Source organism: Sceloporus occidentalis, unplaced genomic scaffold (genome assembly GCF_023333645.1).
Source record: "Sceloporus occidentalis isolate IW3139 unplaced genomic scaffold, rSceOcc1.0.p SCAF_41, whole genome shotgun sequence".
NCBI classification, from domain to species: Eukaryota; Metazoa; Chordata; class Lepidosauria; order Squamata; family Phrynosomatidae; genus Sceloporus; species Sceloporus occidentalis.
This window is the reverse complement of record NW_028317021.1, coordinates 4,994,796-5,020,153: the sequence shown is the minus strand read 5'-3', so window position 1 is coordinate 5,020,153 and position 25,358 is coordinate 4,994,796. Positions and strand designations below refer to the sequence as shown.

Here is a 25,358-nt window from a genome sequence, read left to right as displayed (position 1 = left end):
AGGAACAAATATAGTGCCCCATTCTGTTGCCAAGCCTTAAATGTGCAATGAACGTTTTTCAGGATGGCAATGCAAGCTCAATGCATTTCTTGCCCATCTTGAAGCTTGTCCTTGCAGCTACTGCCCTCTGCGGGAAGAACCAGGGCACTGCGGGAACTCTCCATGGTAGTGCAATGGGACACCGGGCAAAAAGAAGTGAATGAAGCTGCGCTGCAGTGGAAAATTCAGAAGGAATTGCCCACACTAAGACCAAATCTGCCCATGTGAAGGTGGCACCGGAAGGCCGACTCTCAAACGCCTAAAAACCTCCAATCCAAATCTCTAATCCGTGAGGATTTACAACTGTGACTATGCAGACAGCCCCTGAGAGATTGGTTAAAGAGGCCACTTGAACTGCCATGGTTCCAAGTGTCAATTTTGGAGGGAGACATTTAGCCTTCCCCGTCAGAGACGTCTCGGGCCACAACCTACTATAATGCCCATGTTTCTATAGCATTAAGCCACGGCAGTCCAAGCGGTGTCAAACTGGGTTGTTTCTGCAGCAACAGATGCAGCCTCGCATTAAAATCCCTTAGTGGATGTTGCACCTGAAAAGATGGAAAATGTTGAATTGGAGCTGGGATTAAAACTGAAAAGGCTGTAGAGAAGGCATAGTCCAGAGAGATCAGGAGACCAACAAGAAAGAATTGAAGCAGGGGAAGAAATAACTTGAGCGTGAGGCTTGGTCTGTAGAAGAGAAAGGACTTGCTAATAGGCCTGTGCAAAGAAAAAACTGCTTTCCTGAAAGCTGAAAAGACAACAGAAGTCTTATTGTGTGCCTTAAAGTTGCTTCCAAACCTATGGTGACCCTAAGGTGAATCGATCGTGAGATTTTCTTGACAGGTTTTGTTCAGAGAGGGGTTTGCCTGTTTTCCTGAGGCTGAGAGAGTATGACTTGTCCAAGATCACTCAGTGGATTTCCATGTTTGAGCAAGGATTCAAACCCTGGTCTCCAGAGTCAATAGTCCAACGCACAAACCACTACACCACACTAGCCCCCCCCCCCATATACCTTAAAGACTGTGATTAGATAGGCTTAGAGAAATGCATTTATCTTTTAACTGATATCACACTTTTCCCTTGGTGCCAATTGCCTTATTTATTTCCCCTATCGCTTCACTGGGACTTGCGGCAAACTGAAAGAAACTATTTTTGAAAGAGTTTGGGACATAAGTTTAAACTCTGACAAAACAAAGATTTGGTGTGGAGGGTGTTTTTATTAATGAAGCTTTAAAAACCAGGCTATTATAGCTGCGGTCTGGAGTTACTGATGGCTCACCCCACGCCTAAAGCCTTATCACTTGACCAAAAAGGGGGTTCAGTTGTGAAATAAAAAAGTTGGGGGCTCAGTTGGTGGAAATAAGTCTGGTGGCCACATAGGTTTCTGGGGAAAGGGAGGTTAAGTGCAGTATTGCAAAAGAGGTGCAGACACTATTTGGGGCCCAGTCTATAAGCATTTGATGCAGGGACCCTATCGGAAGGTAAGCAGTTCTGAGATGCAAAATCAGACTCACATATACTGCCTGCCATGAACTCAATAAAGAATTAATTTCAGGCTGGAAACAAAACACTTTCCAAATTCTCTCCAACAATGCCGATCTGTGCTTGCACACCGGGAAAAGCTCTTGAAAGGTGACGCACGCCCCAAAGCTCGCCTTCGGAAAAAAGAAAGACACACAAGAGACGCCACAGACAGGTTCCTCTTTACAGGACACGATTTATTTGGCATTTTGGATGTCATGTCTCACAGCATCTTGAGAAAAATAAGATTAGTGTCATCCCATCCCACCCGCCTCCGTCTCCATTTCCATGTCCTTTTTTAAAAAAAGCAAAAACATTAAAACATAAAATGTCACAGGGACCGAATTTCTTACAGTATCAAATTTCATCTCTACATATTATTTTCATGGAATATCAAAATCTTTTTTTTTTTCTTTTTTTACACACACAGCCACAGTTCAATTCAGTCACAAAAACCAAATGACCCGGGGACGGGGCAGGGAGGTGTTTGTAGACACAGCCCTGATTGAAAGATTTTGGGGGAAGAAAGTAAATAAAAAAGCAGTGTCTTGTTGGTTGTCTTGCACCTGCTTGTACATACACAAACACACACACAAACACACAGAGCAGACGTCCGAGCCGCACAGGAATCTGGCATTCCGTCCACAAACCAAAATTGGGGTTACAAAGAAAAATCCAAACAAAAGAAAGCTGCCTTATATCAAGTCAAATCATTGGTCCGTCTAACTAAGTCCTGTCTCCAGCAATGGTTCTCAGCCTTGGACCCTCCAGATGTTATAGGACTACAGCTCCCACAACCCATGATTGCACTGTTTGGGGCTTTGGGGTGTTGAGGTCCAAGACATGCCATCTGGATGACCAAAGGGTGAGGACCATGGTTTATAGAGACAGGGAGAACTGGGGCCCTCCAGATGTGGTTGAATTTCCATGGCCCAGAAACCCCTACCTGTGGTCAGGGATGATGGGAGCTTGCACCTAATAATATATGGCTCCTCGGCCCTGATCTACAGTGAGCGTCTACCTAGGCGTCTACTTACACCGGTGTCTCTGGAGGTGCATTTTTGACATCCAAAGCATATACTCTGCCGCTATCGCTCTTGTAGCCAACTTACAGTTACAGCTGAAGAGGCTCTTCCTTTCCCTATGAAGAAATCACCCTGAGAGAGAGAAGGGTCAACAGAATCCATCTTGGAAATCATTCTTGGAGCTATCATGCTATCTCATACACACTCGGAAAAAGTCTCCCTCCGTGGAAATGACCCAAGGCCAACGAACAAGAAGAGTGCTTCACTCTCTAAACCAGGCAGGGCATGTGCTAAAAACCAAGCCGCTCATCCAAAGCAAAAGCCACCAGCAGATGGAGATCAACCAAACCGAGAATTACACAAGGCATCCTTCTACAGTCATATGCTTATGAACAATTCAGGTTCACAAACCTGAATGTATGTCCTGATAGATGACTTCTCTTGGAGAGACCGAGGAGAAAAAAACCAAACACAAAAATACCCTGGTTTTGTTTTTGGAAACGAACAGCCAACATAAAGCAAAATACAAGCTTGCTGAGTGCAGCTCACACACGCAAAAACAAAGCAAGCTTTACTACTTTCATGAAATGCAACTCATTTCTGACTTAAGATTCACCCCATCATGGGGTTTTCTTGCCAAGATTTGTTCAGAGGGGGTTTTGCCCTTGCCTTTCTTTTCAGGCTGAGAGAGTGGCTTGCCTACGGTCAACCAATGGGTTTCCATGGCTAAGCGGAGATTCGAACCCTGGTCTCCCAATGTCCCAAAACTCCAAACCACTAAACCACATTGGCCCCCTACTATAAGGGGTTATCCCTATCTAATTCATATTGGGATTTTGGGATTGTTTTTGTTGGTTTTAGCTGCTCAGTCTCCCCATCCCTTCTCTCAAAATAACTCTTTAGCAGTGAACTCTTGGGATAGAATAAAACACATTACAACTCAATGAGGAATCAGGCCAAGCTATTGCATTTTGATACAGGAAGCTCGATGGGGTTAGTGCAGTTTACACGCATAGAAGCCATTACCCAATGTTGCTCCTTTGCAAAAGAGCCTTTCTAAACAAAATCAGACCACAAACACATTCAGAACAGCGCATGGGATGCTGGTAACATGATCCACGAGCAACGCATGAGAAGTTCACTGTGGAGAAGGGAAGGAGAAGCATTGAATAACGGAGTACCAAAAGGGAATGAGGTGGGAGATCTACAAAAAATCTGAATCCAACCATGCTATCTTCTATTAACTCTCAGTCCTACTCATATGCTGTTGAGATAAAAGTCCATGGAGCCTGGGATTATGGGAGTTGTAGTCCAAGAGCAATCTGGGGACACAAAATGAGGAAAGGCTGCATTCAACTCTATATTCACCTGGAGAGTTTTGAGTCTCACATTCAAATGCAGGGACCATAAAGGTGTTGCTTTGTTGGATCATGGCTACAGCATGGAGTTGGAAATCCCAATCTCTGTACAAAACTCTTGGGACACACTTTTCCTTCAAAACCTCATGGCTATCGGAAACCAACCCAATTCACAAACCAGCCACAGAGGTTTGTGGCAATGGACTCCATTCCAACATATCCGCAACCATATTACAGTCAATGCATTCCAACTAAAATTACTGGTGGCTATGATGCACAAACCAACCTCCAGGTTCTTAAAATGAGCAGGCAAAAGATATCATCATTTCCAAACATTTTCCAAAAGACACAGTAAAAACAGATTGCTCCCAACATGAACAGCAGCGTTCTGTAATCTGTTCTCATAACAGGAATGACACAACAGCGAGAAGAGTCTGCCACTCTCTCACCCTAAGAATGAACCAACTGCACTCGGACATTACGGTCTGAATTCTATTAGGTGTCCTAACTAGAGTAGACTCATTAAACCAATGCAGTTTACATAAATGTTGACTCACCATTCCACTGTCTATTCAATGGGCCTACCCTAGTTGCGACCGACCAAGAGGATTCAGACTGACCACCTTCTACAATTGGTCCCAAAGTTTGGGGAGTGATGGCTTTTCTCCCGTTATTGAGACGGTGGCTCCAAGGTTAACCAATAAATAAGATACATTTATAGCTATATGCAGTTACATGACGACCCGTCCAAATCATGAGACTTATGTAAAGCTACTGTAGAACCTTTACTGCTCAATCCACTTTGCTCTTGCATACAATGACAAAACAATTAAACAATACCAGCAGATCAGCCTCTTCCCACAGGACTACAACTCCCACCATCCCACACACGGATGAGGGCAACTGGAGTCTAACACATGTGTGAGGTACTAGGTTGGAGAAGGCTAGTGTAAAAATAGGTAGGAATGTCTCTACAGTCGGTCCTCCACATTTGCAGCTTTGACTTTTGCAGATCTGATTATTCACAGGTTTGATTAGTATGTTTTCTCTAGGAATTTCTAGGTCCTCCAGTGCAACTCTATGGCTACCTTTTGCCTGAAGTTGCATTGGAGGACCTAGATTCCTAGACAGAACACTTCTCTAGGCCTTTGTAGGTCCTCCAGGACAACTCTATGATCAACTTCTAGCGGATACTGACCACAGACTTGCACTGGAGGACCTAGAGATTTCTAGGGAGGTGTTCTCGGGTAATAAAAACAGTGGGTTTAGTTGCAATTTCTCCACTTTCACTGGGGTCCTGTGTCACCCCAGTGAATGTGGAGGGCCCACTGTATATGACGGCAGTAAGCACAGCCCCAGGTCCTGCATGTCTACTGGCAGAGTCGGCTTGGGGTTCTGGGAGCTGTAGTCCCAAAAAGTAAAGTTTCCAAGATCTGTTCAAGACTATTACAGGCTAGCTAACTGTGGATCCTCCTACGTTTCCACACTAGAGCTGTCACACAAATGAATCCAAGAATTTTGCAACCTGGATGTTTCCAAACGTACACTTTCGTTGCATTCCCTTGGGATCACAAACTACAACGTACATAGGTATGATCAACACTTCCCATACTTTCCCATTCTCTCTCTTACACACGCACACGCACACACATATAAAACTAAAGAAATAAGTCAATCCATACAATGTATAAAACTTATGAGTGTGCTAAAAACGCACATAACCCGCTTTTAATTTTTATTTTATTCTTTTTTCATACTTCAGATACACTCCGTATCAGATGATGAGCAGGCACCTCCGGCCACAGCCCTCCATCTGCAGCAGGACACAGGGCAAACCCAGCTGTAAGTCCGGAGGAGGAAGGGTTGTGCCCTTTGACACTCACATTTCAGGAGAGCCTCCACCCTCCAGGGACTGGTTTGCCTTCAGATTCATGCGGCAAATTCTGCTGCCACCCAGAGGAGACTGATGCATGCGCCTTGCAACAGCATCCTATTTGGCTCACTGTGGCTGCCATGGCTTCTTCCACCTGGGATCCTCTACAACAACGGTGAGCACCTGTCAGCCTCGAGGTGCTTTTGGACTACAGCTCCCATAATCCCTCACCACTGGCTAGGGCTGAGGAGGCATGTAAATCAAAAATATCCCAATGGCCACTGTTGCATCCCACCACCACCCCAGTTTCTCAGAAAAGACCCCTGCAAAAAATAAGAGCCACTGGGCTGAGGGAGAAGAGAAACTGGTTGATTCTACCAGATATCAGACAAAGAGCCCTATCTGCCAGAACTCCCAAGATACAGATTTCCTAGTGGCAACCCTCTAATATTGTCTCCCATGCTTTACGATTGTTAGCAAATGATTATCGCCAAGCTATATGAACCTCTGGAGCAGCCCTTGGGGCACCCGTCCATCTAGTTCATGGCTGCTCTGACTAGCGGGGTTTCAAGCCAAGGGATCTTTCCCAAGGCAAAGCTGGAGGTGCCAGGCTCTGAATCTGGGATCGCCCGCATGCCAAGCCAGGACTCTGTCCCTGAGCGACAGCCCTACCTTCCAAAATAGCGCCTGTGCACGGACAAATCCCAACTCTGTATGCCAAAATGGAACCAAGGGCCAACCCTCCACCAATATTGTATATGGAAAGATACAGGGGGAGAGAGAGAAAAAAAATTCAGCAAAACGGGAAGGCATCCTAACACATTTGGTATTGAACCAGCTTGGATGGACAAGCCAAAGTAGCACAACTACTCCATACCTCCACCATCACCATTAATGTTCCTTTCCTGTCCCTCTAGGCTACTTGCCTTTCATAAGGCAACAGGATCACATGAATAAAAGGATAGGGAGTTAAACCGCCACCAACGAACCCTGGCCATGCTTTCCAACTGGCCAACAGGACAGCGATGGGGGAAATTCCTCCCAGTTCCATCTGGAATCTCTCAAGTATTTACAAGCTTTCTCAGGAGAAAAAGATCCCCTTTAATTTCAACCAGAGGTGAACTTCTGGGGGGAAAGGGGGCTGACATTTAACCCAGAACTCATCTGAGCATTATTAGATACAAATATTTCCTCTCCTCCACATCTGGTAAAAATGAGCAATGGAGTTGTTAGCTTTGTCAGCAGTGGACACCAAGGCAGATCCCAACTCATGGGGACAACAGCGACAATTTATTAAGCCCAATATTCATGACCATGTCACCACAAATCCTGCACTGTTCTTCTCATCGCTGGATCTTAAAATGACAGTTTAAGGCTTTAACATCCCATTTAGCCCCATGAAATGAAAACCAGAATTAATGTGGAAAGACTAAAGAGGGATGGTCCTGATGCATCTGAGCCAATGAATCTTTTCTCTCTTTTTTTCCTATTTTTGCCCCCAAAAGACAGAGTGATTCCAAATGCATCTCTTTCCCAAACCCCAGTACCAAAAAATGTGCAACACCTGTCACAAGCCTACACACAAGATTGTGGGTCACAGATTTGGAACCATCCTAGCACAAGATTTTACAGCTAAACCAGTAGGTCAGTAGCTCCACGTCTGGATCTTAGTACCTGCTTTTAGGAAACAGTCCAATGTACCACAAATCCCTTCACTCTCACAGTCCTGCTTCCAAGGCAGCAACAGAAGCTACATGAAGATTAGAAATTGAGTCCCAGGCTCTCTTTTGGTTCATGTTTCTGTCTGCCAGGAATCTGGCTTCTGTTCCAAGAGGCAACAAGCAGGACCAAACTCCAATCTTCTTCTGCGCTCAAGAAGGGAATGTAACAGGACCTGGGGAAGTGGATGACTCTACAGCAGCTGGCCATTCGTACCTTTCTTTCAGCGCCTGCTTTTCCCAAGAGCTCCAAAATTCCAAACGTCTTCAGCCAACGTACATCTCATGGCCTTTCTGTTCCATGATTTACAAGGGGAGAGGGCAGACAACAAGAAAACTATCCATGCTTTCTTCCTCTTTAAAAACAAAACATGACTTTTTTTTAAAAAAATCCTCTGCTCTTTTCCCAGAACCAGTAGAAAAAGGGCAATCATACAATCATTTCAAGGGGACAACCTAACCAGAATGGAAAATGACAGCAATTGCCAGGAGGCACAAATCTAGACTAGAACATAAAACTAATGTTAAAAATCGAAGAAGTGGAGCTTATTTCAGACATTCAGTCCAATGATGAGTGTCCACCTGTAGCTCTGGTGTGCAAACAGTTGCTCAATTTTATTATTTCTGACCGGCAGTAAGGGTTTTGTTTCTGTTCCTCAATTTCGTTCCTTTATACAATGGTATTTAGCGAACAGTGACTGTGGCGGCTGCCTGTTAGGGTCTCTACCGGTGTGCTTTCACTTAAGGGCGTATCTGGAGGTACAAGGAGGGTGCTACTGTCAGCAGAGTCTTCCAGCTCAACTGGGGAAGGGCCAACTGACGGAGGGAGAGACTCTTCTGTGAGCGGGGGAGAGGTGTCACCATTTCCTAGCGCCAACTGACTGTTTGGCCCAGTCTGGGAGTGGACTCCATCTAAAAAAGAAAGGCAAGAAGGAATCATAAGCCAAATGCACCACTGCAAATAACAATCAACCATTACTTAATTCAAATACTGTTTTACCAGCTATGTCAGGCTTCCCCAACATGGTGTTTTCCAGATGTTTGGACTATTAACTGGAGCTTTGGGGAAAGCCACTGCACAAACAACACTACAGTACTAGGATGGCAACACTGTGATGAGCTACCTGGTGGAGAACAAAGAATGCCGTCTGGGTTGATGGAAGCCTCATAAGGGGGAGGTGGATCATCCGGGTGCTGGATATCTGGATATTTGTAAGCCGTGTAGGGTGGAGGAGGGTCATGGAAGTGAAATGCTCCGCCTTCTCCATCATCCGAAAGATGCAGTGGTGTGAGTCCAGTTCCAAAACCATCTGGGCCATAATCAAAGCCAGGCATCCTGCGGCCTAAGTTGAAGTGGTGCACTAGAGAGGAGACAATATACACACAAAATCCAACACGGGTTATGAAGCATAGCCTTTCCTTAAGTACTCCATGGCTGGACTCATGCTTACTGATTCAGACACAGCAACAAGCCAGGCTGTGGTTTGTTCAACTGTGCCTCTAAACCTGTTACTGAACATAAGGAGCAACCCACAACCAGAAACCATGGTGTGCTGCCAGTTTACAAACCCTGGCTTGATTAAACCATGGCTTGTAATTACAGCTGAATATAGAACTGTGTCTTGTCCCTGTCCTGTTTCCCCAGCTGCCCACCCTGAAAGAGATGACAAAAGGGGGAAGGAGAAATAGACGACTACAAATAGCGGGGTGGGGTGGGGTGGGGAGAAACCTATGGTTTCGTTGATAAGCTATTAATTCAATTTATCTCAGTAGCCCTCCTTCCACTTGAGGGATAACTTCCACAACAGAGTGCTTTCTCTACTTGGGTAGGACCTTCATGGAGTGCAACCTCCCCATTTCTCAGCCAACCACCACTGCTCCCCACATAAGTTCACCCCCCCCCCATGTGTAGAGAAAATGAGTGAGGAGTGGCCCAATGGGGTCAACACCATTCTCCCCCTCACTCATCTCTAATTTTGGGGATGGGGCTGAACAAAGCAAAAGAGCGAAGCTGCTTACGGTTTGCTCCGATCAAGGACTCAATGCGTTCCCTGCGTCTTTGCCGCAGTCGATGGACCATAAAGAGCAACAGAGACAAAATTAGGAAAGAAGATATGCAGCTCACGATGAGACGCATGCCACTTGCCATGGAGTCAAATAAACTGTTGCCATCTGTGAAAGGAAACCAATAAATGGAGTCAGTGATAGCAGACAAAACCATTTCACGAATGCAACAGCTCAGCCTAGCACTCACTAGATATTTGTGGCTGCAGCTCTCAGCCTCCCTGACCACACTGGCTCAGGCTGATGGCAGCTGAAGGGTACCATCTTGTGGAAGGGTGAGAAAGAGAAATGCAGAACCAGAAGATTTGCATACAAAATATTCAGACACAGAGACACACTTACTATTACCTTAGCAACTTCAACTGAAATGAAAGGATGACCCTAGGAGAAATGAACCCTGTTCAGGCATTCAGGATTGGATTAATCTGAATGAGTGAGCAGACAGGCTGAGAAAGAGAATATCCGCTGCACATGGAGGCACTCCACATCATCTCAGATTTTGAAAAATCAATGTTTTTGATCACAGGGAGAGACCAGACATGTAGCAAAGGTTCTCCTTTTCAGACTATCACTCTCCACATGAAGACACCAAGGGAGTACAGCTTGCTTGCTTCCTCTGTTAGGACGCTTTCCCTTTTGAATGCCTGAACAGGCTATTACATAACTAGCAACGACAATTTAAAAGAAAAATTATAGATGAAGAAAAGCTGCCAGAAAAGAGACCAAGGCTGAATCTTTACCTTTCCAAGTAAGAAAGGATGTGAATGTACGTGCCAATTTACGGCGACTCCATGAAGTCCATGGGGGTTTCTTAGGCAAGGAATCCTCAGAAGAATTTTTGCCAGTTCCTTCCTCTGAAACAGAGCCTACAGCACCTGGCATTCCTTGGCAGTCTCCCATCCAACTACTAACCAGAGTTGACCCTGCTCAGCTTCCAAGAGCAGAGGAGATCTGGTACCTTCAGGTTATTTAGCCAGATATATCTATATCAATATCCTATACACTATATAAAGACCTCAGAGTGTCATACAATACAACCAACCTGACTAATTTAACAGTGTACAAATAACTAGATGTTTGGTTAAAAAGTCATATTAGGACTGGTTAAACTAATTTTAAACTATTTAAAACCATGGACACAGGAGGGCTCATGTAAAAAGCAAGCAGCCACAATGATGGCAACGCTGGCCTCACCTGAGCCTCCAAGGGGAGTGTAACAGGCATGCCACAGTCAAGAAGGCCTTCTCATGTATTCTTCCATAGTGTATTGCCCAGGACTGATGGAACACAAAGGAGGACCCCTCCAGCCAATGTCAGCTCTCAGAGAGGTATATATGGAGAGGTGCTACTACAAGTACTGAGGCCCCAAACAGTCTAGAGCTTTAAATCTCACTACCAGCACTCTCAACTGAGACCTGAAGCGTATTGGCAGCCGATACATATCCATTAAAACCAGCATTATATATGGTTTTTGCATGATGTTCCTGTCAGCAGTTTGGCTGCTGCATTTTGCACTTGCTGCAGTTTCTGAGTCATCTTCAATGGCAGCCCCACATACAGGTTTTATTTTTTAAAAGAAAATCGCATCAAAGTAACATAGATCCTCAAAGAGAACGGAACAGACTCAGGCTGTCCACTCAAACATTTTCAAGGTAATAAAATAAGGCATCTAGTAAGCTGAATAGAAAGCACCCAGGGTGAAATCCAATTTTAGTACCAACTAAGATCAATGGGACTTATGCAAGTGGTGAGTAACAAGCCCCATTCATTTCAACCAGCCTTTTCTAAATGGGATTGAAATTGGTTTTAGCATCTTCTAGAAGTTAAGATCAAAGTCATATTCCAAAAATCCACATCAAAGTCACAGCCACTGTTCTTCTTTCAACCAAGACACCATTTTTCTGAAGACAGCTATAACAGAAACTCTTACAAGATGCAAGGGACAGGCCTGAACAGGAACAAGATAAGGCATCTGTAACATAGAACAAGGTAGACAGAATCTCATGACAGGGTTTTCAAGGTAAGAGACATTCAGGAGTGGATTCAAAGTGGACAGTGAAGAACGCTGACAGGAAGATAATCCTAAATATAATCCTGCCCAACATCCCCACCTTAAAAACCAGGAATGACTCTCTTTAAGAATGTGTTAGGCCCTGGAAATGTCTATTTTTATTGGGGAGGATGACTGATAGACTCAGCAGTGGCAAAGATAACTATTTTCCTCTAAAAATCAGGATCAGAAACTATGGCTTATTAGACAGATATTTAGCTATACTTTATGAGACTGAAAGCAGAAGAAACGTATGGCTTAACAAACTCCAGAAATGTCGGGTGAAAGACAAACTTGAAAACCAAAAGGAAGTGGGGACCGGAGGAGACAGATTAAAATAACACATTGTTTTACAAGAAAATATCTCTTACCAGGATCTAGACATGTAAACTTGCAGCACTCCTTGGGATCTTTGCGATACTGTTGACAGCCTTGTGGCCGCTCACACAAAGCTGCCACACACATCTCTGGCTCGCCATTGTGACACGTGCAACTTAAACAGGGATCATCTCCTTTTGGAGTGAAATAGTAGCCTTCGTCAACAATATTGTCTTTGATGTCCACACAGGTTTGGCCTGAAACAGAAGGGGGAGAAATACAGAGGTCTGTCTTCACTCATGACAGGACATTTATATACAAAACGGGTTGGCAGAAACTAAGGCTGTGATCTAGTGACTCCCCATTTTCTCCTGTGATAAGAAAACACTCTACACAGATAGAAATACTGTACACTGTGTACTGAGCAGCAACTTGGGCAATATTTGCTGACAACAGTTCTCCTTAGTCGAGAAAATGGGTGGTTTATGGTGGGTCTGCCACAAGTCTTATAAAGACAATAGAAGTACAGACACTGGAAGGCTGGATACAGGCTCACACAACTTTCCCTAAGTTAACACCCACCACTTATGTTGGACTACTGTTCCCAGAAGTTAGCTAAGGTCTTAGGAGAACTGTACCCTAACTCTTCTGGGAGGGTATCAGGCTAGGGAAGACTGGGCAAATCGCCCCTCTTGTGTACAATTCCACACATAACCATATATTACCCACAGCAATACCAAGAGATGAATCCAGTGCAGTGTTGCATCTCCATTTCTTATGTTGACTCAACGTATTGCACTGGGGGGAGGGCTTCACTTTGTTCCTGCATGTTTACAGAGTCCACATACCAAAATAACAGCAGCAACAACAACAACCAAGAAAGGCAATCCTATATTAGGCGACTCACTTCTTTTGCAAAGGAATGAAGATTTTTCATAGCAGTTTTCAGCATACCAGCTGTGAAAACCACGGTGTCGAAGGGTTGGGAAATGGGAGCACTGGAACTGGGCACAGAGGATGTTTTCATTTTCAGACACAGATGTTGGAAGTGTTGGGTTAGGGGGCAAAAATACTTCTGATGAACCTGAAAGGACAAAAACACACCACAGGACAAGTTATATACAGAGACTGCATAGGAAAACAATCTGTCTGGATGTATGCCGGAAAGCTTTTGAAGTGGAAGTCCTTAATGGGACACAAATGATCAATTTGATCACTGTCCACCAAAAGCTGAGGAACATGTGGTCCTCCGGATGTTGTCCCAACTGAAGGTCCCATCATCCTTCTTTTTGTTAGGGCTGGCTAGGTGTGAGGGAAGTTGCAGTCCCAACAGTATCAGGATGGCCACAGAGCCCCACAGCCCTGTTTTATCACTTCATGAATTACAGGTTTTAAGATAGAATTGGTAGACCTCTTCTCCAATTGGGAGCCATTTTTTCCTTTGAGATAATCTGTCAGAGGTCACCCTTCCCACTCTGCAATCCACAGATTGCTTGACAAAGCCCAACATCATTCTTTCTATCTGTGTTATCTCACTCCTGACTCATCAGTTCCCTTGGCTTCCTGATCCTGGCACGTACTTTCAATTCCTTTCCAGCTTACTCTTTCATTGCTTCTGAAATGAGTAGGACTGCTCTTTGTGTTTGACCTCGGACTCTCTTACTGGCACTTCATGACACTGAAGCCCAACCAGGCTTTGATTCCTTGCACTGTGTTTCCTCGGATTGGACACACAATCCCCTAAACCAGGACACATAGGGTTGTAAAGCCATGTTTTCTAGATACCAAAAAGACCTATTCAGGCATTATTGATGTAGAGAAAATATACTCATGGGGGGGGGGGGGAGCATGCTAAACCCACCTTCTCTGTCATTGCTTCTGCAGCTCTTCTCACGTGAAGAACAACTTTCTGCAGAGGAGAGACTCCTCTATCCACAGAGGCCCTCCTCTTCAGAGAGACACTCTTCACGTGAGGAGACTAATGCAAGGAAGGATGCAAGGGGGGGGGGCCTACATTTTTCATACATTCATACTGCCTGAACAGGGCTAAACAGTGACTAATGTCAAGTTATTAAGCCTCACTATATACCCCATTCACTTCCATGCCAGCATTCTCTGAAGACGCCAGCCATAGATGCTAGCGAAACATCAGGAATAAACTCTTCCAGAACACAGCTACATAGCCCGACAAACCCACAAAAAACTATGGATGCTGGCCATGAAAGCCTTCGACTTTACAAAGATATACTGCTTAAAAAAAGAGAGACATGGGCCTGTTACAGACTGCCAAAATAAAGCTGCTTCGGGTCTCTTTGGAGGTATGCTATTTAAATGATGCATGGGTCCTAAGAGTCCGGAGGTTGCGCCAAAGCCACACTCCATTCCTAAGCACTGGAGTGCAGCTTTGGTGCAGCTTCCGGATTCTTAGGGTGCATGCATCATTTAAACAGCATACCTCCAAAGAGACCCGAAGCAGCTTTATTTTGGCAGTCTGTAACAGGCCATGGTGTCTATGAAGCAAGATAAACCCTACTGAAATCAAAGCATGGGAGCCACATGACATGATAGAGCTGAAGGCCTACTACACCTGGCAGAGGGATATCCTGGGTAACAGGAAACTTTGGGAGAGCTGTGATATGCCGTTTCAAGGTACTGCCACTTCAGAACTTGTGCATGCACTCACAAAGTTCTGGAAGTTTGTCAAACAGGGAAACAAGAGCGATGCATAGAGCCACCAACAAACTGGCTACCTTTCAGGAAACATGGGCTATTTTGCTAAGCAACTTAAAACATGGGACACCCCAGTGATGGATCTAACTTGTGATTAACATTTCAGAGTGTCAAGAAAACCAGAAATAAAGGAGGCATAATGTGGCATACAAGAGTGGTGCGGCTGCAGTGCCAAAAAGATCCTAACATCCTAACCTCTGAAGGAAGACATTTACCTGAGCAGGCAGCCTGGTACATCACAGAAAGCATCACAGTGTGGTTGAATCATATTTCTACACTCGACATAAAGTGATAAGACTATTTTTTCACCAGTTTAGAAAGTCAGCTAATCAAAGACCTAACATAAGCTGTCATCTCATACCATAAGCCTGCTCCTCTCACGCCTATTACTTCTGCCGTAGAGCAACAGGAGACACTGACAAAGACCCCTGTGGACAAGGGGCATTTTTATACCCTATGTTACACTGGAATTGCCTTAGGAATCAGAAAATATCCCAAGTCACAAGATTTTATCTATGTGGATGAAGGTTAAAGCTATTCACATTCCAAAAGGAATTCATGGGCTGAGATTTTAAAATGCTCTCTAGGAGGTTATGCTTGAAGCACACCAACCTGAAGTTTTGTACCTTAAACGTGCATGCATTTATTAAAAGATTATAAAATGCATGCCTTTCCAAAGATAGAAGAGGATGGTTCAAGACAGACCACAGAAAAGCTAAAATGCTAGACCTAGTGTACAATATTCGAGACGTGCTTGTTCAAAAAAAATAATTATAAAGCAGAAAATCTATTAACAAGTTTAGCCCACATGTCATGAATATTTATTCCAATGGAAACTTTGCTTTGTTGCATTTGTGACCAAAAAAAAGTGTCTGCATTCATGGAAATTATTTCCTTTCAGCAGTTCTACCGGCAGATGGCAGTGCAGCTCAAGTTTTATAAGTGAATCTGAAGACCACAGAATGCCTAGGTCCAGTTTTGTTGCAAAGTTAAACAAAATGCTAAATGCTTCATCCAGTTTTTTTCCCTATTATAGCACTGATATTCAGATTACAACTAGACTAAAACGGATATTCCTTACATTGATTCCTCAGGAGCCCATGCAAAGTGATATAAATAATCTTTTCTTTAACAGCTATTCACAAGAACACCAGAGAAGCAAGGCACACCACAAAAAACTAGAGGTGTGTAGTCCATGGCTACTGGCATGCATGTGGGGCTGCTGTTCTATGGCAAAGTGCATCTCTGGCATCACCAGATACGAGTTGGAAAAATGCTTATCTGAAAGCTACATTAAGCTAAACCAGGCCTTCCAAATATTGCTGGACTCCAACTCCCATCCCATCCCATCCCCTATGCTAGCTAGGCTGATGGAAGCTGCAGTTCCATAACATCTGGAGGGCCGCAGGTTACCTAGTCCTGAGCTAGAGAGGCCAGTGTTTGACATGGCAGAGAGCAGCTGTTCTTGGACCTCCAAGAAAATCTGAGGAATTCATTATGGTCCAGAAATATTTTTGCAATGTTTGGATATAAATGCAAACTCAGATGTACACATTCCACAGTGGCCAAAGCTGCCTGGAGAAATGAAGACCAAATGACCACTGCGGTTTCAAACCACAACACAGAAAAAGGCACAAAGAAGTGATAGCTGCCTGCAGAAAGCAGAAGAGAACACATTCACACAAAAGTGGAGATTAGATTATCAAGCTTTATTATTGTGTTGTCTCATCATGTGTCCAAAGAACAAGGATCACAACCAGCTGGTCTGGAGCAATAGTCTGGTAATCTACACATTTCAGATAGTCACCTAGGATGACATTCATTTCATATAAGGTAGTTCAGGCGTTTGCATAAGAAGGAAGCTTCCACAAACATACATATTAGCCAGCTTCAATCCTTAGTTAAACAGCAAGAAAACTCACCCCACCTTTTAGAATCTTACCTTTATAAGCAACCTCCCAGTGACCTTCTAGAGAATTATTTCGGTTGGTGATGACATACTGATATCCAACCCAGAACCTAGAAGTGGAGATTTTGAAAAGAAAGAAACAAAAATCCCATAGTGAATATTGGAAATCCCCCTCAAGTTTGAAGGTTCAGTTTTCAATAAGCACCTTCATTAAACCTTTTGCTGGGATGTACATGGGGATCATTTATCTCAAAATAGGACAAGCAGGAGGATATCCTTGCTAAATGAGAATAGTAAGAAAAAAGCAAACTAAGGCAGCATGGGTCCAGCACACTCTTGTGAAACAGACCATAATCTAGAAGATAAGATGGGTAGATGCTTTACCTTGGAAAAGATTATTCAACCTGTAATCTTAAACATGCACCCCCACCCTTCACTGCTAAACAGCAGACAAAAACCAGATTATCAGATCACTTGGTCACAAAGCTTGCAAACCCTCAAAGAGAGTTCCCAAGACTGACAGAGTGGATTATTGATTGGTAGCTCATGTGAAGCATGCCTATACCCAGAGAGGTCTCTAAGGTAATAGGGGGCAAAAGCCTCTGCTATGAGTTGGTTCAATGATAATGTGATGACCAAAATAATAAAAACATTGCTAAAGCTGATGGTCTAAAAGGTTCAGTGTTATTCAAAATGAGATACAGGGAAACTCTGTCATTTGTTGGAGATTTTTAGCTGCACTAGATAACCCTTGGCATCTTTCTACCTTTGCTGTTCAGTGATCCTTTGTAACAACAGACGGAGAATGAAGTGAAGATTTATCGTTTAGTATGCACAACACACCAATCTAGAAAAAGATGTGGTTTTGTCTCATGGTGGAATTCATCCCCTCTGTGCACACTCACCTGCGTTGGTCCTTCCTCCCAAAGGCCTTCTCCTCCGAGTCCCACTCCTGTTGCAGGATAAACTTGAGCTCCTGGTCAGTGGTGAAGGTGGCCAGGGATCCATTCACTCTGTGGCACGTCTGCACAGCATCCCAGTAGTTTTCGCCATTTAAGTACACCCTGTAGCAACTGGCAGTGCCCTCATAGTGATGCCATCCTGATGGGCATTTCCCTAGGAAACATGAAGGAGAGAAGGGAAACAATTCCCCCCTAGTCAGGATCTCAAACTGGAATCGCCTCCAATTTATGATGACCTTATCCCTAGAGTTTTATTGGCAAGATTTATCCAGAGGAGGTTTGTCATGGCCTTCCTCTGAGGCTGAGAAATTGTGGGACCTGCCCGAGATGACCCTGTGGGTTTCTATGGCTAAGCAGGTATTCAAATCCTGGTCTCCCAGAGCCTTAGTCCAATGCCCTAACCACTACAACACACTGCCTCTCATGTTTTAGCAACTGCTTAAAAGATTTGTGTTGCCCTTAGTCTTCACTGCAGTGGAAATCCTTTATCTGTAGTGTATGAACACCAGTCGGAAGCTCACATGACTAAGTGCCCCTCCACATACCAAAATCCTCTGCACTCAGCAAACCAGCACATTCAAATAGCCTTACAGCCTAACTGGACAAGCTAGTCTTCCATATGAGGAGACGTTTTTGGAAGAAGGAGCACATAGAGTTGAGCTCTGGCCCATGAGATGTTGCTGGATTGCTACTTCCATTACCAGCATCACCAATGGTGAAAGATGATAGGGGCTGGAGTCTAACAACACTTGACTGACAAATCAAAAAGACACAAATAATCTACCTGAACTACATTTTTTTTCAAAGACCATGCAACAAGGCAGCAGATATGTTACTTTGCATAACAAAACAATTTGAGCAAAGATGTGCAAATTGTCACTGAGACCAACAACAAAAAACCTCATCATCTCACAGGCAACAAGGGGAAAAATACTTTTTTCATTCTCATGAACAAAAATGAAATAAATGAGGATTTACATCCCTAAAATAAAATGAATCAAAGCAGGCAGATACAACTGTTCCCTTATATCTACAAGAGACAGACCAAGTTAACAATTACCTCAGGGAGGAATTTACTCTGAATGTCAGGATACTCAGGGCCTAACACCAATTCAGTAATGGCCAAGATCATACATGATCAAATGTAACATTAAGTTCTGAATGCAGATCTCTACTATGGCTCCCCTGTTACCATTAACAGGACTCACCCTTCAGGTGCAATAGTCCCATTCAGTGGTTGGTGGACAGCAGAGGTAACTGGAGATGGATATGGCTATGTCTGCATAACCAGAGACATCTTATCTGAAGATCTGCTGAGGTCTTCCAGAGGCCTTAACAGACAAAGTCACCTGTTTGCATCTGGCTATGAGGACATAGCCAGACAATTCTCTGATTCCTCCAGCTCTTCACTAGCAAAGGATTGGAAATGGAAGGGGTGCTTTCACAGCATGTCAGAGGCAGTGGGCTTTGGATGTTATCAAGGGAGGAAGAAAGCATGCAGTAAGGTGGACTTTACACTCATGTTATGTGATTCGTAGTGTGCAAGTCTATGTTGCCACGGAACATTCTGGAACCACTGCCTTTGGAGTTTACATTTAATTTAAGATGTTTTACAGAGTGACGTATTTGGACAATCCTCTGCCTAGACCTCCATGGGTCAGCCAGCAACTAGGGAACTCAGATCCTACTTCCAAGTCTGCAACTTACTGCTAAACCGAACTGGCTGTGCCATATTGACTGTGTGAAAGCGGGTCGTGTCTCCTCCTCTTCCGCGATAGTGCCTGGAATCCATGGTCTCCTTCCCATGGTAGGTCCGCTGGTCCCCCGTAAAATCTAGAGTGAAAAACAGGCATGTTCAAGAAGTCACATGGAAGCAAGCAAGCTTTATGTTTGTATTGAATCAGTTCTTAAAGGTACATATCATTGTCATTCCTGCCCAAGGTTCAAACAAACAAGAATAAAGTCATCTCAAGATAGCTTGCTGCAAATGATGAGATTATGAAGCTATAGAGAACAAGAGAAGTGCCTGCTGAGGCGAAAAGGGGAGCAACAGAACAGGTTAGGGGATGTTCTTGCTCCCCAAATGGTTTGGACTACGACTCCCAAAGTCTCTTGCCATGCTGGATTGTCCTGATGGGCGATGTATGCTAATTCATTAGGAAGACCAAAAGGCTCCCCATTTTTGCATCAAAAAGATTAGCACATTTTAAACTCAGAGGTTAGGCCAGAGATGTGTTTCTTTAAAAGGATCTAGAATACAGTGAGAATTGTTCCAGGCCCCACAAATGACAAAAATGACAAGAGCACAGGAGAAAAGCCCCTGAGCAAAGTGACAGTTGGAAAAATAATTTAGAATGATCTAGCTTAAATCTACTATAGGCACATGAACTCTTTTTAGTCATGAAACAGGGCTTCTTATAGTCAGCTAATGAATTTTAATATTTTCAATGTTTCCATGTTTTAACTTCATAAATTGTTTAATCGCTATGTAAATCTTTACACTTTTATTAATGCTTTTGTATTGCTTTTCATTTGCATTGTTTTAAATATGTTCATAGCTGCCTTGAGTCCCATTACTGGGAGAAAGGCGGGATATAAATGAATAGAAATATAATATAGTATTAGTGTGAACGCCCATCAACACCTTGCCTGAGTCTTCTATAGCCAGATTCTGAGATTAGGCAACATACAGATTTTTCTTAAAATCACAGCATTTCCTCACCTCAACTTCAGCACCTTTTCAAACGAAAAGGAGGTTTGAAACTGGAAGCAGACTTCTGACCAGATCCAGTTTCACTGTCCCCAGAGGAATTGGTGAGACTGGCTTTCAAAATCCTCAGTTGCACACCCTTGCTGTAGCAGATACTGCTTTAGATGATTTGTAATGGCTTTTTCTAAGTCTATAATGCTAGTTTTCCCTACCCTGCTTCTTAAGTTAAAGGACTGTAATTAGAACCATATTCCAGAGCTCACGAGAAAACGTGATTTATAGTTCTTATGATTATGGTTTTTCTTTTACACCAAAAACAAGATACAGAAGACTCCAAATACGCCAAACTGAATCTGTACATACGGAAGAGCCCAATAAGCTCAAATCCAATTTTTAAAGTACATGTTATATCCTTTTATTTAAATTCTGCTTTTCCCCCAATCTTTTACCTAAAGTATCCCTATAGCGTCTCTTGTTTCTTCTATCATCAAGTTAAAGAAAGTTCCCAGACAGTGTTCCATCCAGGCACCAACAAGAACCAGACCTGCTGAACTTCAACACAGCTTGCCAAAACAACAGATGGCAAGGAACATCTCAAGAGGCATTCTTTCTTGTCACACACAGGAAGACTGCCTTATCTAAGAGGCGCATGGGCACATCATCTCAAAGCAAAGAAAGCACGCTTCTTGCTTTAGAATAGTGATTCCCAAACTTTGCTCCTCTGTATGTTTTGGACTTCAGCTCCCAGACTTCCTAACAGTTGGCCAAGCTGGCTGGAGATTCTGGGAGTTGGAAGTCCAAAACATACAGAGGAGCAAAGTTTGGGTATCACTGCTTTAGAACTTGGTGGGAACTGTGCAGCCTTCCAGATGTTGCTGGGCTCCAACTCACAACATTTCCACCACCATCTAGGCTAGCTGGGTCTCTTGGGATTTGCCATCCAACAACATCTGGAGGGTCAATATGAGTCCCATGCCTGGTCCTCTTGTTGGTCACAACCAAAGTTGGGACTTACTAATTCAGACACACTGAATCAACCATTGGATGCCAGTCAACACTCATATAAATCCCATTGATGTAATGGGTTTACTTTAGTTAGGACTACTAAAGGTCACTGTTCTTTCCATTTACCATTTTTAAAACATATGATTAAAATTTTAAGCTTGACTGCTGTCCAAATGTGCAGATACAGAATTGAAATGTCAGACACGGACTAATCTTTCTATCAGTGCAATCTCCATCCCTTACAGAATCAGGAATGCAGTTTAATATTCTTCATTCAAAGCCCCTTCCCACTGTGTTCCAAAATAAATGAGAAATGTTAAGAAATAGGATAGCTAAAGGGCAGGGTTGTTTACATGCGCCTTTTGAAACCGCTACATGCCAATTTCCTTTGAGAGGTTCTCTGAGCAAAAGGGAAAGGGAGCTCCACACAGTTAGGAATCAGCAGAAGCCAGTTGAAATTCTTGACCTCCTGTGCAGCCACAAGATCGACAGCCATCCGTCAGCTCTTTAACACACACATTCACTTGGGGCCAGGCCAATTCTGCTGCCCTCTATCCCTCCAGGGGAACAAAAATGATAATAGAACTGTCGGGGAAAGGTGGAATTGCAAAACCAAAGAAAAGAGGCCATACAGGAAGCTTATGAGAAAAGCAACCGACTCTCCTATCCCTCCACCCAACCCACAAGCAACCCACATCGGCTCCAAGTGCAGGACATTTAGCAAAATAGAGCAATTTGTCTTGCCATTTTTTTTTTTTTTTTGGGATGGATGGATTTGAATGGCCTTATCTTCTGCAACAAGGCAAACGGATAGCAGAAGGACAGGTTGCTTACCTGTAACAGTATTTCTTCGAGTGGTCATCTGCGAATACATACAAATGGGTTTTACTGCGCCTGCGCAGTGCTGCTCGGAACCTTCTGGAATCACTGGGCAAAGTTTACTTTGCAACATATAGAAACTTTTTGGCGGTAACTCCGCCCACCCGTTATAAGGCCCCTGCCTTTCCCGCTCTTTCCCCAGTTCCGCAATTTTTCCGCCAAGCAGGCGATGGAAAGAGCCAATAAGAGCAGGACACTGAGGGGATGGACGGGTGGGATTTGTATGTATTCGCAGATGACCACTCGAAGAAATACTGTTACAGGTAAGCAACCTGTCCTTCTTCTTCGTGGTCTCTGCGAATCATACAAATGGGTTTAGACTGACAAGCTTAGGTATGCGGCGGAGGGAGTGTCCTGAAACCAAAGCTATGGTAAACCAAAGGTAATTTTATTACAACAATAAACACCTTGAACCATAAAAAGAGTCAGCCTTTTATTATTATTAAGGTATCCCAGCCTTTTTGTTGATGCACAGACCAAACATAGCAATAACATTGCTAAACCTGAGAAGGGAACAAGAGGTCGTGCAAGACCAGTCCCATAGAAATTGTGCAAACCAACATTGAACAAATTGGAAACAGTGACATATGTACATAAGTGCTGAAACACAAACCATCAGTAGTGCAATCAATGCAAACCTGAAACCAACACAGCCCTCCCGAAAGCTGCGTCTCGGATGGCTCTGGTGTCCAACCTATAATGTTTAATAAAAGTCAGAGGTTGGGACCAGACAGCAGCCTTGCAGACATCCTCCAAGGGAATCCCTGACAGGAATGCCGAGGATGCCGACATTGCCCTTGTAGAATGGGACCGAAACCTGGCAGGGAGAGGTTTGCCCAACAGTTCATAGCAGAGGTGGATGGTACCGGCCACCCATTTGGAAAACCTCTGCGCAGACACAGGCAACCCCTTTTTCGGTTCCGAGTAGCATTGGAAGAGTCTCTCGGACCGACTGGAGGCAGCAGTTCTGTCCAGGTAAAACGCCAGCGCTCTCCTGACGTCAAGGGAATGCAGGCTGCGCTCCGCTTCCGAAGTCGGATTGGAAGCGAAGGTCGGCAACACAATGTCCTGACACATGTGGAAAGCAGACACCACCTTAGGCAAGAAAGTAATGTCTGTCCGGAGGACCACCTTGTCCTTGTGGAACCTCAGGAAGGGCTGGTCCCTACGCAAGGCACAGAGTTCGCCCGCACGGCGGGCAGAGGTGATGGCCACAAGAAAGGCGGTTTTCCAAGTCAATAGTCTCAAGTCCGCCGTGGCCATCGGTTCGAAGGGCTTGGAGTGCAGACAGCACTGCCTCCAGGTTCCAAGCCGGTGCTGGTACCGACACAGGAGGGTACAAGTTGGCAGATCCCTTAAGGAACCCTTTAACCAAAGGATCCCTGAAAAAGGAAGCCCTCCCCCCGAAATGGTACTTAGCACAAATGGCAGACAAATAGCACTTAATGGATGCGAGGCACAGCCCCTCATCCAAAAGCGCCATCAAAAACTCCAGCACCACCGGAGTGGACACCTGAGCAGGAGACAAGCCCTTTCGATCAAGGAAGACGCTAAACCTCCTCCATTTCAGGACATAGGACCGCTGGGTGGAAGGTTTCCTTGCAGCCAGGATCACCTTTCTCACCGCCTCCGGCAGGGCAGTCAGGGCCGTATCCTCCAGGCCACCAGCGGTAGGCTCTCGATGTCTGGATGGAGAATCCGTCCGTCCTGGATCGACAGCAGGTCCGGGCGAGGTTCGAGGCGGAGGAAGCATCTCTTGGAGAGGTGGAGAAGGGATGCGACCAAGGTTGTCTCGGCCACCACGGCGTGATCAGGATCGCATGCGACCGGTCCGTTGTCATCTTGGACACCACCCTGATGATGAGAGGGAACGGAGGGAAGGCGTAGAGGAGCTCTCCCGTCCAGAGGAAAGCAAACGCGTCTCCGAGGGATCCGTCCATTCGCTTCCTGGAGCAGAACTGGGGACAGTGGCTGTTCCACCTGGTCGCGAAGAGGTCGATCCGGGGATTTCCCCACCAGTCGAAGAGGTCACTGACCGTCTCGGAGTGGAGCCTCCACTCGTGGCACACCGAGGGGGATCTGCTGAGGCGATCCGCCAGCTCGTTGTCCTCTCCGGGAAGATGAATCGCCTGGAGGAGGACACGTCTCTGGATGCACCAGTCCCAGATGCAGAGAGTGAGGTCGAGCAGGGTCCTGGACTTGGTGCCTCCTTGTTTGTTGATGTAGTACATCACGGTGGTGTTGTCCGTCCTCAGGAGGACCACCTTGTCTGTGACAACAGATTCGAATGACCTCAGTGCCCTTTCTACTGCCAGCATTTCCAGAGCGTTGATGTGGAGAAGCTTGTCCTGGGCAGACCACCTGTCCTTGATGACTAGGTCGAGCAGGTGGGCGCCCCATCCCTCCAGGGATGCATCTGTTGTCAGAGTCAGTTGGGGCTGAGGCTGATGAAAGGGCATTCCGATGCACACGTTGCGGCAGTCCAACCACCATCTGAGGGAAGTGGCTACAGGTCTCGGTACCGTGAGCCGCTTGGACGGAAGGTCTTCCATCGGGGAGAAGGCCGAGAGGAACCAGGACTGTAGAGGTCGAAGATGGAGTCTTGACCATGGTGTGACGAACGTCGTCGACGCCATGTGGCCCAGGGCGACTTGAACATCCCTGGCCCTCACCCTTCTGTGAGAGATGCAGGGCCTGATCGATGCCGTCAGTGCCTGGAAACGATCCGGAGGGAGAGATGCGGAGCATGTTTCGGAGTCGAGGATGGCCCCGATGAACTTGACCTGTCTGGACGGTGTGAAGTGGGACTTTTCCCGGTTGATGACCAGACCGAGGGAGTCTAAAAGGTGTAAGGCGAATGAGAGTGCCTCCTGCAGTTCTCTCTGGGATTCGGCAGCGAACAGCCAGTCGTCCAGGTACGGGAAGACCATGAACCCTCTTTGGTGGAGGTACGCCACCACCGGTGCCATGCACTTCGTGAAGACTCTCGGTGCCATGGCAAGGCCGAAGGGGAGGACGTTGTATTGGTACGCGGCAGAGCCCACAGAGAAGGCGAGGAATCTCCGGTGAGGCTCCCGGATCCCGATGTGGAAGTAGGCATCCTTCAGGTCGACGGTCGCAAACCACAGGCCCTGATGGAGCAGAGGTAGAATGGAGGCCACGGTTACCATTCGAAAATGACGGTATTCAAGGAACAG

General features: G+C 45.1%; 1 protein-coding gene across 4 annotated transcripts in view; it reads right to left on the bottom strand.

The window, feature by feature from the left end:
* Window positions 1-1,747: 1,747 nt before the first annotated feature.
* LOC149290018 (integral membrane protein DGCR2/IDD-like) overlaps window positions 1,748-25,358 on the bottom strand; it is a 60,859-nt gene continuing 37,248 nt past the window's right edge. For 2 of the 4 annotated variants that reach the window (XM_089490080.1, XM_089490082.1), the window contains 8 exons: window positions 19,275-19,400; window positions 17,511-17,730; window positions 16,639-16,715; window positions 12,874-13,050; window positions 12,020-12,223; window positions 9,554-9,706; window positions 8,659-8,895; window positions 1,748-8,446 (listed from right to left, as the gene is read on the bottom strand). In XM_089490080.1, coding sequence (XP_089346206.1) covers window positions 8,205-8,446; window positions 8,659-8,895; window positions 9,554-9,706; window positions 12,020-12,223; window positions 12,874-13,050; window positions 16,639-16,715; window positions 17,511-17,730; window positions 19,275-19,400 — 1,436 coding nt within the window. In that variant the 3' untranslated portion in view covers window positions 1,748-8,204. The remainder of the gene's footprint in view (window positions 8,447-8,658; window positions 8,896-9,553; window positions 9,707-12,019; window positions 12,224-12,873; window positions 13,051-16,638; window positions 16,716-17,510; window positions 17,731-19,274; window positions 19,401-25,358) is intronic. The other 2 variants (XM_089490081.1, XM_089490083.1) reach the window with 1 other exon arrangement.